Here is a 17,690-nt window from a genome sequence, read left to right on the forward strand (position 1 = left end):
GGAGCGACGTCACACCCGAAGAAGCTCGAAGCGGCACACCCCCCAGATAGCGGTGTATGAATTGCTTATCCCGTTTCGGCCGTCGTTCAAGGGTGGCGTCCAATTATGCAGGAAACAAATGCACCCTGATTGAGTTGCGGTTGAAAGAATAAGCGGACAACAGGATCACCTCTTCGCTTCATGGTTCCTCGCCAGTGAAGTGGTGAGATGAAGATCAGAGGGCAATGACGTTGATGATGTCAAGCGCTTCCATCAGATTCGGATAGAGCTTTCTGACTTCACATGGGTGGATGACTGACGATTGATTTGAAATCTCCTATTTCGTTTTATTATTTCGCTTATCTTCTAGTCTTATTTTCCCTTACATGAGATATCTTCATCTTTGTAGTATGATCAGTCTATTATTAATGTCCGCTATCGATACCCTTAATTCACATCTACAGACCCAAGAATAAGCCACCGTATTCTACCCCGTAAATATATTCACCATCGCCAAGGAAACAAGCCCTACTATTTGGTATAGTACCGTTTGACTTTCGGCTGCCGACCGTCCATCCAAGTCACGCGATCCGTCGCATGCCAGGGGGCCGGCCGCGCATCACTCATCTGATCATCCTCGACCAGACGTTCACCAGGGAGGAGGATTGCTCGGTCAATCTGATAGGGGAGCCCTCGGTGTCGCCCCCGAATCATCATCGCACAGATCACCACTTTGCTGAAGGTTGAGAATTGCCCACTCAGCGAGGTCATGACTGTGGGATACCCTAAACTGAGGCCGACATTTGCACTACCAGAGTGGGTCAATACACTGCTTCATGGGTCCTGGCTCGAACACTTACTATGCAGAGACGGTTTCGAAGAAAATGGCAAACACGTTAAACCCCTGTACGTTGTGTGAGGACTGTATTTCCCAAGAGAGAGAGAGAGAGAGAGAAGGCAAGTCGTACCGGCTCAGAAGGGTCCATAATCCGCTTTGACTCAGTCGCGATGATGCAGAACAAACCGATAAAGATGTACCACAAGTCAAACGATAGCTGGTTCCTCATATGTGCCAGGACGTATTTGGCCCCATTATTCTCGTCCAGGTCGCCATCGGACTCATAGACCCCCAGGGCGCGTTCCTCATAGGTGTTGGATGCGCGGACACTGATAGCAATAGGAAAGATAGAAATGTACATCATGACCAGTAGGCTGAATTGGACAGCTGGGTTAACGTCTGCCAGATTAAATGTCGCCGTCCCAGTATGTCGCGACGATGCTGCTTGGAAGAGCGCTGCAAGAATGCGTGGCCCTAGTGGAAGCTCGTTGACCGTAGGGTTGTCCAGATCCAAGGTGATAATCAACAGGACATCGACAAAATTCAAGGCAAATATGATCCCAAACAGGACCCATGTCGGACGGCTGCGAAATAGTAGCATGTAACACCGACGAGGGTATTTCAGGAGAAAATCAAGCTGTTCTCTGAGGGATGAGTTTCTGGGAACACATATAAAGAGAATCCAGATAATGAGCCGCAGGAAGCAGGGATATAGTGTATTTCCGACGAAAGCCAGAAATGTCAGGACTAGCATCGGGAACGTGGCATCGTTGAAGGACACCATGGAGTCGGGTGTGAGGGTGAAGCCTACAAAGTCAGAGATTGACTGTCAGTCGTGTTGCATGGGCCTACAAACCTAAGTTATCCACCATGGTCTGTCCACTGTAAAACGCCCTGTATCAAAAATTCAGTGAAGGGTTTACGACAAGCCACTTGCTGCTTGCTTACCACCAGATAGGGTTGATTCCGCAACTAGCTATGTAGTCGCGATACTTGGATGGCGCATATTGAATCCAGCCGACCAAGCAGATTATGCCCAACAGATGTAAGCCAAAAAAATATCCTGCATCGCTGTCAGTAAGATAAGCAGAAATCCAACAAAGTCCGCCCTTACCGAGCACAATCTTCAGGAGGAGTTTCAAACTGAGATACTCGATACCGCCTAATTTCTCCCGGTCTTCAGCCGTTAGATTATGAAACTGTGAGTTTCTTCCTAGAGTTGCTTGGGAAGAGAGACCCGGGAGGTTTGAATCTTTAGAGAGTGAGATCGCCTGGCTCATACGCGGTCCATGAGACCTGCTGCGCTGTTTCCCGAGGACGAACATGGAAGAAGCGACGCGTTCAAGAGCTGTGTCATTCCGGGCGCTAACAGAGCGTCTTAATCGTGGATGAGGAGTTTCCGATCTTCCAGGATCTTTGCCTGGGTATTAGATAATTTGCTCATGCGCAACATAAGGATAAGCGAGATGGTTACCGTCCGCAATTGTATCTCTATCCACCTCTATGATTGGATGACCTGTTTCCCGTAAGAGTGTGCTCGATGCTTAATTTGAACAAGCCACATCTGACTTGCCTCTGTCACGCTCTTGGGGTGATGGAATATATAGAGCCTTGTCTGTATTGGCAAATGAGATGGATCTGCTATTCGAGTCCCCAGGTGGTGGCGGGCTCTCTGTCTCCTGCTCATCTCTAAGATTATGATTATATGGTTAATACTGGAGAGAATATATCGTGGCCATGTCACTTACTTGAATGCAGGCACCGCGTTTGTGGGCTCCGCCGCAGGTTTATTATCATCATATTGTAGATGGTGTTCCTGATGGTCTGGGTTGCAACCTTCAACGAGCTGTTTAGGCGAGTGCTGGAGCCCATTCTCAATGTCCCCTTTATCTCTTGACACCAGCTTTTTGTTAAGATTGGCTAGCCCTAGATATCACATCTTGTTTAGTGTCGAAGATATAGAGAGCAGAAAGACGTCGTCTTACCTATTTCGTCCAGTCTCTTCCGAAACCACCAGAGCCGCACGCACACTACAATAATGTTGATAAACCCTAGATTACTCACAATCGGTACGAAATAGATGAACAATTGCTGATAGAGCTTCAGCTCTTTCACATCTATGCTGCTCCAACAATCAGCCTTAGGCCGGATAGAGATGGAAGGGCCAGAACAAACGTGTTGAGCCCGGACTCTGTGGACGCGCTGACGCCAAAGAAATATGCATCAATGGCACGCAAGTTCCCGTAAGGATAAAGAATAGGCAGAGATAGAAGCCCCAGGAGGATTATATAAGCGTAATGCAGGGTGATAAAGTTCAGCTGCGGCTTCGGCCACATACTTCGTCCACCTGAGATACAAGATTGATGGCCAGATCTCAATCCTGAAGATTCCAGCAGCGCGTAGGATTGGATCTGTTAAACCTCTCATCCATGGAGTCATGCTATCGACAATTTAAAGTGCTCTGCTTCGGGACATATGCCAGATGGAACATGGCCTTCCTCGTTTCCAGGTTCGGATGAGGGATTTACCCAGTCCAATCGCTTCACGGGAGATCCCAACTTTGACGGCTTTGGCCGACTTTTCACCTCCCGAGTCGCACTTTCTGGTCATGACCTCCGTGGGATTTAGATATACGAGGGATTTATCTAATCCAGACAATCGCGATGCACAGCCTCCTCGTGATGAACGGCAAGATGACCACAGGTCATATCTGTCAAGGGTCGACCGCCGCCACGGGTCGCATGGGTCAGGGATGTAGGCCCAAGAACCTATCTTATGTACTACATAGCATCATCTTATCTTCCCCATCTACGTGGGGTTTCTAGGTTAAGGGTTTTTCTCATCCTAATGCCAAGGCTGAGTTTATCCAAAGGGGGTCCAACAAGAGGTACAGTTTGTCAGAGGTTACGAGGATCTTACCTCATTAAATGACTATCTGGTCAGTTGTACTTCGTAAGTTTCTCCCAGAAAGACATTACTAGTCACCTTAAACCCCACGTCATTCAATAGCTTCTCAATTTGTTCCAAGTATAGGCATGTAATGTTTTGTCTAATAAGCATATGTACGGAGCAGTTCAACTCCCCAGTTGTCCTTAATCTAGATCTTGGCGCTGATCGAGCTGCCGCCATCAAGCCGGATAGTCGCTCCATTGACGTACGAACCAGCTCTGCTGCTCAAGAACATGCAAGCACCAGCCACATCTTCAGGGCTGCCAATGCGGCCCAGCGGGATACCACTCTTGATCTGTTCGCCAAAGTTCCTCAGCGTCTGAGCCATCATCTTGCTCTGGAAAGGTCCGCACGCCAGGGAGTTGGATCTAGAAGCCGTGATGTGAGTTACAGTGACGGATGCCGATCAAATAGGGGTACACATACGTGATGTTTCTTCTGCCGAGGTGGTTAGCAAGGTGGCGGCTCAGATGATGCAAGCCGGCTTTGCTAGCACTGTAGGCGAACGTGTCCAGCGCAGGTACCCGAAGTCCATCAATGCTACCGATGTTGATAATGCGGGCGGGGTCCTCGGGGCTGGAGGCCTTCTCCAACAAGGGCGTCACAAGTCTGGTGAGATCGAAAACTCGGTGGAGGTTCAGGGTCAAGACGCGGGTCCAGGCAGCCGATGGGTATTCATCATAGGGAGCACCCCAGTTGGAACCGGAGTTGTTGACGAGAACGTGAAGCTCTGAGGCAAGACGTGAGCAAACGGGACAGAGATAGAGCTAATACCGAGCACACAGGGAAGGCATACTGCTTTCACGTTTGGCGAGCTCATCAGCTAGCTTCTTGACATCCTCCTCTTGGTAGAAGTTGGCAGGGATAGAATAGGCCTTGCCCTTTCCGAGAGCGTTGAGCTCGTTGCATGCCTGTTCACATGCCTTTGCGTCGCGAGACGAGATATAGACAGTCGCGCCGTTGGCCACGTAGCCTTCGGAAATCATGCGACCAATACCTTTGGCACCTCCGGTGACCAGCACCACTTTCCCCTGCAATCCCTGTTAGTGGACAACCAAGAATGAGGGGTAGGGAGATGAGCCCCAAGTGATACTCACCTCGACGTTGAAAAGGCTCTTGGCGTCCATAGTGACAAGTATGAAAGAGTGACAACTTGGAAGATTAATTGATGATGTTGTCAATCACGGGGGATGATGGGGAGGAAACATGTCAAATAACTAGTAACCGCAGGTAGCTCTCTCCAAACCCGACGCCCGACGATTACTGAGCCGGGAAACGCGAAGATACCGAGGCTCCCGGGCGGTCGGACATCGGAGAAACAATCCTTCCGGAGCCAGGAACGAGTCGCCCGCACTATTCCTCTTCGGGGGGAGCCCGTTGATTCTGCGGGGCATAGGTTTCTCTTTCCCGTCGTCGTCATTACAATCTTGCATGGGTTCTCTGGCATCGGACGCATAGATCTTCTTTCCTTACGGGCCTTGATTTTTCATCCCCTTCTACATAGACGTTCCTGGGGTTTCCCTATTCCGATCCCGAAGCATGGACGAACTGCTGGCAAAGCACCGCAAGGAACAAAAAGATCTCCAAGCACGCATCACCCAGAAGAAAAAGTCTGCCTCCAAGAAGACCCGGCGAGGAATCAATGATGAATGTGACCGACTACAAAGAGAGCTTACCGAACGCCATAATGCGGAAATCGCTCAGCTGAATGGCGAAGCGGGAGCTCCCGTTGATGACCTCAACGATCTAACTCTCGATGCCTCGGATGAAGTGAAGGACGTTCCTGAGGAGGCAAATGGTGAACAACCCCTCCAATCTACTAACGGAACATCGACACCAACGTCAACGGCTTCTCAATCCTCCTCCTCCTCGCGTCAAAAGAAACCCAACCGTCAGAAGGCTCGTCTCGCACGACGCGCCGCCGAGCAAGCCGCCCAAGCTGAAATAGCCGCCGAAGAAGCTGCCAAACAGACCGATCATCGTGGCGACGAGAAAGAGGTTATGGATGGTGTCTTCAAGCGACTTGATCTGAACCAGGTGGAAATAACCCCGGATGGCCATTGTCTTTACTCAGCTATTGCTTATGAGTTAGAGGAGTTAGGCTTGGGTCTGAAGCCTGATGCAAGCCGTATCGTCCTAAGTCCTCCGACCCTATCTCGAATCGATACCGTCGCCTCACCCAAGCATGACGGCTACAGAGCCGTTCGGGCTGTAACGGCAGATTTCATTACGGCGCACAAGGAGGATTACGAACCATTCATGGAAGAGCCGGTGGATCAATATACACACAAAGTCAAGTTGACAGCAGAATGGGGAGGGCAGTTAGAGCTACAAGCAATAGCGCGGGCATACGGAGTTGACATCAATGTCATCCAAGGAGATGGGCGGATTGAGAAAATCGAAGCGGGCGATGTGCAGAACGTCGACGACGAAGAACGAGCCCGGCGAGTCATCTGGCTGGCTTATTACAGACATACCTACGGCCTTGGGGAGCATTACAATGCCCTCACGAAACGAGCCTAAGCGACATAGAGCGGAGATTTGTCTTCTATCCCGTCGTCCATCATTTGAGGTTTCGCGCCAACGACTACTTCAGATACCTGACATCCCCACTGGGCGCTAGTCTCCTAGAAAGAGCATCCTATCGTCGACGCCACACTGACACCCGATCTTGGATTTCGCCATCAGCGTCTTTTCCGACTTCGTGCGTCCGGACAGGCTGCCAGTGTGCAACTCGTTCCAGTCCCTGTTCGCTAATTTCCCTCAGAGGATCACTCTTGCATCTACCGTTAGAATCATACGGGATTTTTTCTCCCGGGTGACTCAAATGCTCCATATACGCCTCAGAGGATGATCCCCACGGGGGTCCTGGTTTCGACGGATCCTTGTGACGTGGAAACTCAAGACAGATCAGATTGCCGTGCGGAGAGGGAGCGAGAAGCTGGGTGTGTCGGAGAGCCCAGTCGGGGCGCATCGATGGGTTTAATGCGCAAAAGAACTATCAAAAGCAATCATAAGTTAGTGTGTTCTATGCATACTTGAGCGTTGGTTACTATATAGAATACGATCGAATCATAGAGGTTCCCTTGCCACTATCAAGGACGAGGGAATGGGCCTGGACATGTCTTACCGTATAGTCATAAGTCAAGTCGAAACAATTCATCGGCAACCGCAAGGCCTCCAACCAGTTATTCTGGAAGAAATCTCCTTGCACAAACGTGATTTTTCCGCGGCCGATCTTCGCATCACGAACGGGATATTTGTCGCCATTCCTCGTTTCCTCCTGTTTACATTCCTCAACCGCGGACGTGCTATACTCCAGTCCATAGGCGTCGTAGCCAAAGCTCGCAAGCAAGAGCACATCCACTCCTCTCCCACATCCAGGGACCAACGCCTTCTTCCGATGTACGTTGCCCTGCTCATCAGTCGTAATCGGTCCGCCTAGGATGGCACGTCGTTGGACCAAAGTATCCTCCAGCGCTGGATTTGGGATTCCTCTGTCCCAGGGCAGGCAGTCTCCGCCCTTTTTCCAGAGTTCTTCCCAGCCATCGAAGACTTTATCTCCTTGGTATTTGCCGAGGGTATCCAGGACCTCCTGTGGGGCGACAGCTTTCGGAGGCATTGTGTGGAACTGAGCCAGGAATAGAGGACTTTCGCCAATCTCAAAGAAAGGTAAAATAGTTAGAAATCCCTCGTGGAGATGGGACTAGGCTTTAATTTATTTTTCGAAGTGGGAACGGGGTTCTCGGAGACATTCTGAAGCCCGTCCCACTTCGCCGATATGATAGTTTCCGATGATATCATCTCTCTACTGAACTATACGCGAATGCCATGATTAAATGTCCACCAAAATGGCTTGCGAACCATTTTATATTAGAATTGAGAGCTATAGTCGTCCCTTTGGCTCTTCGTCCTCGGGGTTGAAGCTAATAGCAACTTTCAATGCTTTGGTCTGCGCTGCAGTTCGAAATGTGTCATACGCAAGAGTGGCCCGAGAAAAAGGAAAGCCTATAAAGTCAGCATACTATCTGCTCTCGGTAGCTGAAATATCACCAGACTTACAGTGTGTGACTAGATTTGACACATCAAGCATCCCCGATTCTACCAATCGTAGGAGTTTCGGTAGAGTCGTGGCGTTGACCAACTGCATATTGATACCTGCTTCATGGTCAATAGGCAAGAACATAATAAGGATATATGCACATACTGATGTTACGATCCCATAATCTCTCCAGATGCAGATCTACCTTCGTACCATGCACTCCAACATTGGCGATGGTCCCTCCAACAGCCACCAGCTCCTGTCCCATCTCGAATGTGGCAGGAATTCCAACAGCCTCTATCACAGCGTCGAAGCCTTCACCGGAAGTCAACTGGTTCAGAATTTTTCTTGCATCTGGATCGTCAGAGTTCACCGTCGCATGTGCCCCCATTTTTTGCGCTGTCTCTAATCGACTTTCATCCAGGTCGACCACGACCAACAACGAGGGCGAGTACAGCTTGGCGCAAAGTACGCATGATATTCCGACAGGACCAGCCCCGATGACCACCACCGAGCTCCCTGGTTGTACGTTCGAGTTCATGACGCCGCATTCCAGCGCCGTGGGCAAAGCGTCTGACACCACGACCGCAGAGCGAGAATCAATGGATTTAGGCAACTTGTACATGGACAACATCGCATGTGGGACACGGACATACTCGGCCTGTGTGCCGTCCGTTTTGTTTCCCAGTGTCCACCCTCCAGTTTGACAGTGTGCCGAGATACCACGGCGACAGAAACGACATGATCCACAGGAAGTCATGCATGCAACCAAGACGCGGTCTCCTTTACTAAACCCCTGGACCGCGGACCCGAGAGAATCAACGATACCAACACCTTCATGGCCTAGGACTCTACCTGGAGAAATTGATGGAACGTCCCCTTTGATTATGTGCAAATCGGATCCACAGATTGAAGCGTACAGCATGCGTACTACGGCATCTGTAGGGGCAATGATGCTGGGTTTGGGGCGCTCTTGGATCGTGAGTGTGTTGGTGCCAGCGTACACCAACGCTTTCATAGTAGTCTCCGCCATTTTAAGACGACAAAATGCCCGGAAGTCGCAGTGAAGGTATTTGAGGAATTGAATTTTGGGTATTGCTCGAAGGTATTTATGATCTATACGTTCGGAGTTGGCCCGATTGTTGGCTACGAACAAGGTGATATCCCGGGCTATGCGGGGTTAATGCGCCGGCTGATGCTCAGGAAATAGACGCCATCGAAGCCAATAATGAACCTTCGGGAGGTACTTTGCCCACTTGCTCCACGGGTGTGCCCTGCCCTCGTATCGAGGGCCATTAAATCTGAGCATAGTTGTAAGATATGATTTGTTGGACGTGTTATATGTTGGTGGAACCTACAGAAGGGTATCCAGTTAACAACGCACTGCAGAATATAATACTGGCACAATAATATGAGACTCGTGTCCAAGAGTGACTGGCAGTGAACCTAGAGTCCTTTGTTATTTGATCTTACATCTACCCTCCCCAGTTCTCTACATTCATAAGCTCGTTGTGCTTCAACTCATCCAGGCTAATAAACCCAACTGCAGCATCGATTTCCATCATACCCAGAAAATTGTTGATGGTTTATTAGCTAATGTGACACAGGTTCCTGTTCCCTATAAATCACTCTTCCTACTGCAGAGGAGCGTTTCCTGAGGAAGTGATGTCGTGTAGATCAACCGAAAGTGAAGCCAACATCTCCTTCCCAGACGCATTCGTGAACACAGCATCTTCAATGGTTTCAGAGATACAATTATCAGTCCTGGTCTTTCTATCCAGAAGGACCGTGGTGCGACTAGAGACAATCGAAAAGTGCAGATAAACGGACTTGATCACTTTTCAATGAGATGAAAGTCTATCATTTCAGCTTCCTTGGAAGATTCCCAAGAATCATCACAGCAACTCTTGGGCTTGATAGTCTTCCACGAATATTTTGCGGTTTGAACGACCACGCCTAAATCAAAGGCCGTGATCTCAGGTCATATTCACACCATGAAATCTCTCTGCACCCCCGTTAATTTCCACCGGCGATTTACATCTATTTTGGAGGTTCTACGGAGCCTATGACCTCAGACGTCGTATCTCCACATTGACGCCGTCGATGGTCTGGAGGATAGCTCGGTGATAACCTACCTGAGGCACAGTTGCCCTGGCGTGGCAGAACCTGGCTCGTGATGATGATTATCACCTGTATCGTAAGTTCCCGTTGTTTTGGGCTTCTATATCGTGCTTCTAATGTAACAGCATTAAGAGCCCTGAAGAGACAAAATTCATCCATCCGCTTCACGAGGCTATGTCCATTACTCTAGGTCCCGTCGCTTTAATAGCCCTCGAATGATATACTTGCTCCATGGACACTGCAAACTCTGATGCCCCAGACCACAAGGCTTGACCTCGGTAAAGTGGATGTCGGAATTGGGGTTTACGGTACGTCCGCTCCCAGACTGGGGAACGGAACCGGATCAAACGGCAACCTCGGGCGCCAATCTGACTGGACCGTGGGGCCTCCAAATATTGGAGAACGGGGATAAGTAATCCGCGCTGAAAGGGTAGGCGGTTATCGCCACAAGAAGCGCACTTGTTTGGATGGTAATGAAGGACCATGTCCTTGACAATATGAGCCGTCTTCGTCCTTAAACTACACAAGAGATCATTATAACCGAAGAAGGACCACCGAAACGAAGATCCAACAGTGGATCCCGAAAGTTCGGGTTAATATCCGAAGTATTTTGACTGACCTATCAAGCCGCCCAGTTTCTGGATGCACCCATGATTGGGAAGCGAAGAAGAGAGGCCATCGAAAGACTTGACCCGCCCTGGGGAAAAAGTGGGGAGAAATTAGAAAGCGTCGGGGGTGCCTCATTCTAATATTCTTATCCTCTATGGCATACCAGCTCCTTTCCTGCCACTTCCTCTGACTGTCAAGCGGTTCTGGATTCTCGGGCAGAGAAATAAGGATCCAAGGCTAAACCTGCCCTTGTTATTAGCGTCTCCTCCTGCCTTTTTCTTCTTAACGTATGCCCGAGGGAAGGCGCAGATCGTGACCCTCGACAGTATTGTCCTTCCATGCTCGGCTTATCAGGACAACTCTCGACTCCACTGAAAGTCTCGACGCGTGATACGTACCTGCAACCAGTTGTCGTTTAATATTCTTCTCATGCAATTCATTTCTCGAGACACGGCCATTTGAGACCCTCGGCAAGCCCTCTACTGCGGAACGTTGTCCTTGATACTTGGCCGACAACCTCTCTGGCCCTCTTTGTCTTGGGGATAGAATTGTCAATACCGATTCTATCAATACTCTTGCTCCAGAGCATCTTCCGGTCCTGTCTGTTTTGCATAATGGAGAAAGACACTGTCCCAGAATCAAAATCACCGGGACTTCCTCCTAGAGATGGTCGATCCGCGTCTGTCTCATCCACAGGCAAAGGGTCAGAGATCCAGAGTAACCCTCATTACGCATCCCATGGATCAGATTCACCTACAGTGATGGATGAGAAAGCCGTGGGGATCCCAAACCGCACTGTCTCTCAACATCCAGAATATGATTCGCCGGTAGTGATCCCGAGGCTGAAGCGTAGAGGGCTCTTCGGGCAATTCACGTTACTTGCAGAGGTTGACAACCCCAAGGCCTACTCCCGAAACAAGAAATGGTTCGTCACATTCATAGTTGCTGTGGCAGGGATTACGGCCCCAATGGGTAGCTCGATATTTTTCCGTAAGTCGGCCTACGCCCTGCGGCCCGGTATACGCGCTGATCCTTTTTCTGCATTTAGCTTCATTGTCTCAAGTGTCCAAGGATCTCAACACGACGACCACAATAACGAACTTGTCTATTTCTCTGTACATGCTCAGCATGTCTATATTTCCGCTATGGTGGTCATCATTCAGTGAAAGACTAGGGCGGCGGACCATATACTTGGTTTCCTTCTGCCTTTTCACAATTTTCAACATTCTCAGCGCTGTTTCAGATTCGATAGCCATGCTCATTGTGATGCGGATGTTGAGTGGTGGAGCATCCGCCTCGGTGCAAGCAGTCGGTGCTGGGACTATTGCAGATCTTTGGGACCCTTACGAGCGAGGACGTGCCATGGGTATCTTCTACCTCGGCCCATTGTGTGGTCCTTTGTTTGCTCCCATAGTCGGAGGAGCCCTTGCCCAGCGGTGGGGATGGAGAAGCACTTTATGGTTTTCAGCCATTTATGGAGGAGTAACCCTTGTGTTCATCCTTTTGGCTCTTCCAGAGACGCTTGTTATCCACAAGGAGCCTACACCGGTGCCACTTGCGAGGGACGAGCCCCAAGAAGCAATTGGTCCACGGCTTAGCCGAGTCTCCTCACGCCAAGTTGTCAGCTTCACGACAAAGTGGCTAAAGCATCTGAAGATTGTATTTATCGACCCTTTGAAGATCGTTCTTTACTTGCAATACCCTCCAGTGCTGTTGACAGTATATTATGCAAGCATCACCTTTGGATCACTCTATGTGTTGAATGTCAGCATTGAGCATACGTTCGGCAGTAATCCGTACAATTACACCACCCTCATCGTCGGTTTGCTCTACATTCCAAATTCTCTTGGTTATATCGTTGCGAGTCTGTTCGGAGGCCGCTGGATGGATAAGATCATGCAACGAGAAGCCAAAAAGGCCGAGAGATATGATGAGCATGGTAAGCTTATATATCGACCTGAAGATCGGATGCGCGAGAACGCTTGGCTTGGAGCTACCCTCTATCCCGCTGCACTCATCTGGTATGGCTGGACGGCCGATAAAGGCATATACTGGCTCGCACCGGTAAGATTTCTCGCCTAACAACCCCTGTTCCCTCGTGTTCTAATGAAGTTGATCGCGCAGATGGTCGCCAACGTCTTTTTTGGGGTTGGGTCTATGCTTATCTTTAGTATGGTAACCACAATGTTGACTGAGTTCATGCCGAAGAAAGCGTCGTCGGGAGTCGCTCTAAACAATTTCATGCGGAACATCTTTTCCTGCGTGGGTTCATTCGTCACTGCTCCGATCATTGACGCCATCGGGAACGGCTGGCTGTTTACCATTCTTGGCCTCGCAGCGTTTGCCAGCAGTTCTGTTTTGATATTAATGAAAGTATTTGGACCACGTTGGAGGAAATCCATGGATACAGCATTGCAGAATTAACCGCGTCGGGTGTGACTTTCTTTGGGCATAGGTTTGGGTTGGGTGCTCATGGCGTTTTGCGGTTCGAAAAAGACGTCTCTCTGGCTATTGAGAGGCCATTATGCTCGGCGATTGATAACATCACATATTTTACATTGCGGATTTATGACACTCCTTAATCAACTTGGAATGATAGCAACTGTTATCTGCTGGGTCGAACCATGTAAACCCCAACTTAGATTCCAGCTTCGGGTCAGCATGTCCTTTAGGAATATCACCAGGGATCATTGATCTTACATCACATTGTCCTGGTCGATGCTAAAGAGTGGTCTCAAGAGAGCAGTTCGCACGAAAGTGGATTGTGATGGAGCTTGCTTGTTGGCATCCTGCTAAATCCTCGCATATCGCGCCAATTACCTGATATCAGGTCCCACAACCATGAAATCGAGAGCTGCTTGTTATCCAATAGGATTACTATATAACATTGATGCAAAGAGTCAATCTACAGAGCTATTGTTCTAAAAATGTATATTTGCTGGCAAAGAGACAACCCACCGGACTGAAAGGGTTGGAAGTCTGTACAGAGTACGTACTCCGGATTACCGAAGATCCTGTAGATCCATTTCACTGAATCATCCATGCAGACTAAGGACAAATTTTCCACGGAGCGCATGGATAGCTGCAGGGATAGATGCCACCTGGATATGGACCAAATGGGTCGCAATATGCAACAGCCACTCACCGACTGCCAAAACAGCATCGCCGCCTCACTTTTCTTTCAAGGCAATAATCCGTCCTCGGAGACCAACGGCTGTTCGTGGCCTTTTATTTATTTTATTTTGTTTCATTATACTTCTTTCTTTTTTTCCCACCTGGTCCTACATAGATTTTCCTGGATAAAGACAGAAAAGTAGCGTAAGTTGGGAGTAAGCAGTATGGGGATGTATTGTTCTCACAAAAATCTGGTAATAATACAACAGCTTAGGAGAGACGCTGTGTAATACCGATACAAAATGCCCAACGGACCTAACCGCTTTGGATGATGGTCCAGTGATCAATCAACATTCCCTTTTCTTCCTTTGCGCCTCTCGCCCTATTTTCCTTCAATCTCTCGTTCTCCATCTATCTGCCAACTGCATACAATGACCCATTTGATCCTGGACTCACCGAGCTTGCTTCATGATTTTCCTCCGAAGCACGGTTGCTCCAGCAATCCCGGCGATGGCGTCCATTTTAGTCCGATGGCTGGGGACCCAGTCTCAACTCCACGCCAGATGCAGCCAATTTGCTGCAGCCGTCCGTAACAGGCGTTGGGCAGAAATCGGATTTGGATAGCAATGTTGAGAGGCTGATACGTACTCCGTCCCCAAGGACTGATCTTCCGTGTTTCATCATCTAGTGAATGTTGTCGCTGATGCTCTCTTCCACGTCTACGGCATACTCCAGAGGAGGTGCCACTTGACCTCCTCACAATCAAGTCACGTCGATCTTCTATCGTGGCAGAGTTCCGTTCTCCTGCAATGGCTGACATGGCATCATCTGGAAGCATTTGGCCTGCAGTCTACGTCGACCGATTCTTTCCCCTCCCCTCCTGGCTTTCCACGGTGTCATGGCCAAAATGAAGCGTGGAAGAAAAGGCGCCAGCTAGGGTAGAAGACAAAACCGAAAGCAAAAGCCCAATTCGGGAAAATCAGTGGCACCACCCCCACTTACTATCCAGATTGTACCCAATTTTTCTCTACTATGATGCTTCTTGATCAGAATCGTCTGCTCCTCTCTTGGCCCCCGCCATGGCTTTGCTACTGCAAGCTTTTTCCTCCAGATGGAAGTCTCCCCGCCATCGTTGTCTTGCGGTCCAGTGATGTTTTCGGGGCGGAGCCTTTTCATTCCTAGCTCTGTCCACCGGGACTATTGGTCCCCAATTGGTCCCCATGAGACGTGGCCCAATCAAAGCTGATGCCGTTGGGCAGTTCGTCAATGACGTTCCCAGCCCGAGTCCCGAGCTGCAGCTCGAGATCCCATTCCGCTGGGTAGAAGAGAAGCTGCGATACGTCGCCTCACGTTTATCACTGAGAACTGTTGGCGGACAAACGGGCATCTGCTGGTTCTTCCTTGCTATTCCCGTCCTCTAGTACACCAACGTCCACTCAAACCTGACCCTTCACATCTTTCCCCTCTTGCGTTCCATTCCATTCCGCCTCTTTCCCACGTACCCTTACCTTATTGCTTCTTCTTCCTATTACGACCCCTGTCTAAGACCCGATCATTTGCCATCATAGCTCCTCAGCTGATTTTATATTCCCCCTCTTCGTCTCACTACCACAACGACGGTCTAAATAACGCTGTTGATCCGATGCCATGGGCAAAAACAAAAAGAACAACAAGAAGAAGAACAATAACAACGCCAAACGAAGCCCCATAAACAACAATCAGTCTACCAATCTAGAGAACAACCCTTGGGCTGATCCCGCCCCCGACGCGGCGATTGCCTCTGGGGAAGATGGGCCACTCGATCCAGTATGCCCAGCTCCCCGCATTTAAATATCAATCTTTTCAATGTCATTATCAGACCCTCGATCCTCATTCTTTGAAATATTCATACTACCCTGTCACTTCTCTTGCCTCGGACTCTCTGACGCCTGAAAAGAATCAGGACAACGACACTCCCGCGACAGATGATACAACCCCCACCGGCATTCCTGAAGAAGGCTCGACTGAATCGCCTGCGCACACTTCATCGTCCCCTGATGCCGGAGGTATGTATTGCTAAGACAGTCTTCACTGCCCCATGTTGTTGTTCGACTTATACTAACTGTCCATAGGTTCATCCGAGGCCACGATTCCTCCTGAATCGGCAGAGACACCTGCCGAAGCATCTGCTGAATCGAAGGACGATAGCGGGAATGTTGGCTCTGAGTCAGATGGCTCTGCGCAGAAATCAGGGGATGAAAATAGCTCAGTGCAGACAGATGAAGCACCCCCGGAGCAATCAGCTACAGAAAACCCTCCTCCAGAAAATCCTGAGCCCGAACAAAGTCAACCAGATGTCGGAGATGCCGAGCCAGAAGTAGATCAAAACGGACCATCCCAGACAGGTACGATAATGCAATTCCTCAGTTCGCAAAGTCAACTAACCTTACACTTAGAGGATGACTTTCCAGAATGTGATCCTAGTGCAGAAATCGATAAAGTCGAAGCTGAGAAGGCAGAAGCCGAAAGCCAGGCCGCCGAAGATCGAAAAGCAGAAGAAGCAGCAGCCGCCAAGGAGGAGGTTGTCGATCTTGACGATACTGGCGAGGCAACCAAGGCGGCACCCGATGCTGCTACTGAAAGCCCACACGCAGATTCAGACGTGACTTCCGGGCCTGCCGCTAAAGCCGGTGAAGAAAGCCGTGCATCTGATGAACCAGTGCATGACAGTGCTCCTCCGGAAGTGCCGGAAGCACCAGAAGCACTAACCGATATTGCTGCTATAGAGAATCCTAATGTAGCTGACGAACAAGGGTCTGACCCTCCGCCTGCTGCTGAACCCGAAGGCTCATCCTCTGCCGACCCTGAAGTTGAAGAGGTGGCTTCTCAGCCTGATGCCTCAGAAGAGGCCAACACTGTGGATCCTGAAGGCGCTGATCCCAAAGGAGTTCCCGGAAGCCCTTCTGGAGAGGCGTCCAATGACACGGTAAATGAAGAAGAGGGCCTCGCACAGTCAGCCGACTCATCGCAAGATGATGGGGCCCAACAGGAAGGCTGCCGATCGAACGACGAAGATGACACCAAAGAGCCGTCCGCCAGTGAAGAACAAAATGCCGCAGCAGAAGAGCCCGCAGCCCCAGCTACATACAGTGACGAGCCCGAAACTACTGCAAATGCTGATTCTGAAGCGCATCCAAACGAAGATACCAAAACTGAGCCTGTCGCCACCAAAGAACCTGCGCACGAGATTCCAGATGAAGGGCCAACCGCTGTCGACGTCACATGTGCAGTCGAGGAGCCTCCCAGTAATAAGTCGGCTGAGGAAACAGATGCAGGTGAAGTACTGCGAGAACAAGAGGTGCCCCCTGTGGCACCAACCGAACATGCTCCGGAAGAAGCTTTGGTCAGCCAGGAGCCCGCAGCCGGAGAATCTGTACTGGCAGAGACTCTCGAGGGGGAGCCAGAAGATAACTCTACAGAACACCCGGGCGGGTCAGTGGAGGTGCCATCGACGGAACCACAGACTACTGAGCAGACTCCGGAGGATGTACGGCCCTCGCCGGATGAAGACGTTCTCGATAAGGCGGAGCCACCTGACGAGCCTGTAACTTGTGAACCCGCGGCTGAGGAAGCACTTGCTGCTGGTGAACCAGAGACTGAGCCTCCTGCCGAGGAAGTTTCCACAGAACCCGAAGCTCGCGACAGTAAGGCAGAGTCGGAACCAAGCCCTTCTGAAGAAAACCCCCAAGAAGCTGCGCTCGAGAAGGATACAGCCCCTGAAGAAGAGCCTGAAAACCCAACGACAGAGGAGTTGCCGAAATCAGACCCAGGGCCCGAGGAATCATCGCCAACCCAAGAACAACCAAAGGAAGCTGTTGATTCTCAAACACCAGCGGATGAGGTCCCTACTTCAAACGAGGCTGACGGCGCTGCCGGGCCTGCCCCCGAAGACCCTACTCCGACCGAAGAGGCTCCTGCTGATGAACCTCCTGCTGATGAACCTCCTGCTGATGAACCTCCTGCTGATGAACCTCCTGCTGATGAACCTCCTGCTGATGA

General features: G+C 50.1%; 7 protein-coding genes across 7 annotated transcripts in view; 3 read left to right on the forward strand and 4 right to left on the reverse strand.

The window, feature by feature from the left end:
- Positions 1–313: 313 nt before the first annotated feature.
- Positions 314–3,238, reverse strand: BDV59DRAFT_171670 (putative potassium uptake transporter). Its single transcript, XM_073688597.1, has 11 exons — positions 2,993–3,238; positions 2,803–2,939; positions 2,566–2,743; positions 2,391–2,506; positions 2,292–2,333; positions 1,932–2,231; positions 1,766–1,880; positions 1,674–1,711; positions 948–1,624; positions 840–883; positions 314–787 (listed from the first exon to the last, which is right to left on the reverse strand). Exons 1-11 carry the CDS (start codon positions 3,151–3,153, stop codon positions 511–513), a joined length of 2,085 nt encoding a protein of 694 aa, XP_073551591.1. The 5' UTR covers positions 3,154–3,238; the 3' UTR covers positions 314–510.
- A 508-nt stretch (positions 3,239–3,746) lies between these two features.
- Positions 3,747–5,025, reverse strand: BDV59DRAFT_171700 (short chain dehydrogenase/reductase family). The gene is made up of 5 exons (XM_073688598.1): positions 4,864–5,025; positions 4,563–4,797; positions 4,193–4,496; positions 3,852–4,134; positions 3,747–3,770 (listed from the first exon to the last, which is right to left on the reverse strand). The coding sequence occupies exons 1-4, from the start codon at positions 4,891–4,893 to the stop codon at positions 3,915–3,917; spliced, it is 789 nt and encodes a 262-aa protein (XP_073551592.1). The 5' UTR covers positions 4,894–5,025; the 3' UTR covers positions 3,747–3,770; positions 3,852–3,914.
- Positions 5,026–5,037: 12 nt separating this feature from the next.
- On the forward strand, positions 5,038–6,348 carry BDV59DRAFT_115200 (deubiquitinase OTU2). The gene has a single exon (XM_073686675.1). It carries the CDS (start codon positions 5,306–5,308, stop codon positions 6,287–6,289), a length of 984 nt encoding a protein of 327 aa, XP_073551593.1. The 5' UTR covers positions 5,038–5,305; the 3' UTR covers positions 6,290–6,348.
- BDV59DRAFT_115232 (putative thiol methyltransferase) lies at positions 6,349–7,494 on the reverse strand. The gene is made up of 2 exons (XM_073686676.1): positions 6,897–7,494; positions 6,349–6,764 (listed from the first exon to the last, which is right to left on the reverse strand). The coding sequence occupies exons 1-2, from the start codon at positions 7,386–7,388 to the stop codon at positions 6,408–6,410; spliced, it is 849 nt and encodes a 282-aa protein (XP_073551594.1). The 5' UTR covers positions 7,389–7,494; the 3' UTR covers positions 6,349–6,407.
- Positions 7,495–7,652: 158 nt separating this feature from the next.
- Positions 7,653–8,841, reverse strand: BDV59DRAFT_199177 (zinc-dependent alcohol dehydrogenase family protein; the record flags this gene model as incomplete). Its single annotated transcript, XM_073693312.1, has 3 exons — positions 7,653–7,774; positions 7,829–7,924; positions 7,974–8,841. The coding sequence occupies 3 exons, from the start codon at positions 8,839–8,841 to the stop codon at positions 7,653–7,655; spliced, it is 1,086 nt and encodes a 361-aa protein (XP_073551595.1).
- A 2,311-nt stretch (positions 8,842–11,152) lies between these two features.
- On the forward strand, positions 11,153–12,962 carry BDV59DRAFT_191249 (MFS transporter; the record flags this gene model as incomplete). The annotated part of the gene is made up of 4 exons (XM_073691868.1): positions 11,153–11,255; positions 11,352–11,528; positions 11,587–12,602; positions 12,663–12,962. The coding sequence occupies 4 exons, from the start codon at positions 11,153–11,155 to the stop codon at positions 12,960–12,962; spliced, it is 1,596 nt and encodes a 531-aa protein (XP_073551596.1).
- Positions 12,963–15,299: 2,337 nt separating this feature from the next.
- Positions 15,300–17,690, forward strand: part of BDV59DRAFT_199179 (PE repeat family protein) — a gene marked incomplete at both ends in the record, with an annotated part of 3,765 nt that continues 1,374 nt past the window's right edge. The window contains 4 exons of the mRNA XM_073693313.1: positions 15,300–15,458; positions 15,511–15,697; positions 15,764–16,036; positions 16,088–17,532. Of these exons, the coding sequence (XP_073551597.1) occupies positions 15,300–15,458; positions 15,511–15,697; positions 15,764–16,036; positions 16,088–17,532 (2,064 nt within the window). The remainder of the gene's footprint in view (positions 15,459–15,510; positions 15,698–15,763; positions 16,037–16,087; positions 17,533–17,690) is intronic.

The sequence above is a fragment of the Aspergillus ambiguus genome, assembly GCF_047715705.1.
Source record: "Aspergillus ambiguus strain CBS 117.58 unplaced genomic scaffold BDV59scaffold_4, whole genome shotgun sequence".
NCBI lineage: Eukaryota > Fungi > Ascomycota > Eurotiomycetes > Eurotiales > Aspergillaceae > Aspergillus > Aspergillus ambiguus.

Bases quoted from the DNA above. Each gene is read 5' to 3' on its own strand.
- BDV59DRAFT_171670 (XM_073688597.1), bottom strand. From the start codon at position 3,153: ATGTGGCCGAAGCCGCAGCTGAACTTTATCACCCTGCATTACGCTTAT. The intron at 2,940-2,992 runs GTTTGTTCTGGC...TTGTTGGAGCAG, and splicing joins ACAGAGTCCGGGCTCAACAC to CATAGATGTGAAAGAGCTGA. The intron at 788-839 runs GTAAGTGTTCGA...CCACTCTGGTAG, and splicing joins TTCGAAACCGTCTCTGCATA to TGCAAATGTCGGCCTCAGTT.
- BDV59DRAFT_171700 (XM_073688598.1), bottom strand. From the start codon at position 4,893: ATGGACGCCAAGAGCCTTTTCAACGTCGAG. The intron at 4,497-4,562 runs GTATGCCTTCCC...GTCTTGCCTCAG, and splicing joins GCTCGCCAAACGTGAAAGCA to AGCTTCACGTTCTCGTCAAC. The intron at 4,135-4,192 runs GTATGTGTACCC...CACGGCTTCTAG, and splicing joins CTCGGCAGAAGAAACATCAC to ATCCAACTCCCTGGCGTGCG.
- BDV59DRAFT_115200 (XM_073686675.1), top strand. From the start codon at position 5,306: ATGGACGAACTGCTGGCAAAGCACCGCAAGGAACAAAAAGATCTCCAA.
- BDV59DRAFT_115232 (XM_073686676.1), bottom strand. From the start codon at position 7,388: ATGCCTCCGAAAGCTGTCGCCCCACAGGAGGTCCTGGATACCCTCGGC. The intron at 6,765-6,896 runs GTAAGACATGTC...TGCTTTTGATAG, and splicing joins ACTTGACTTATGACTATACG to TTCTTTTGCGCATTAAACCC.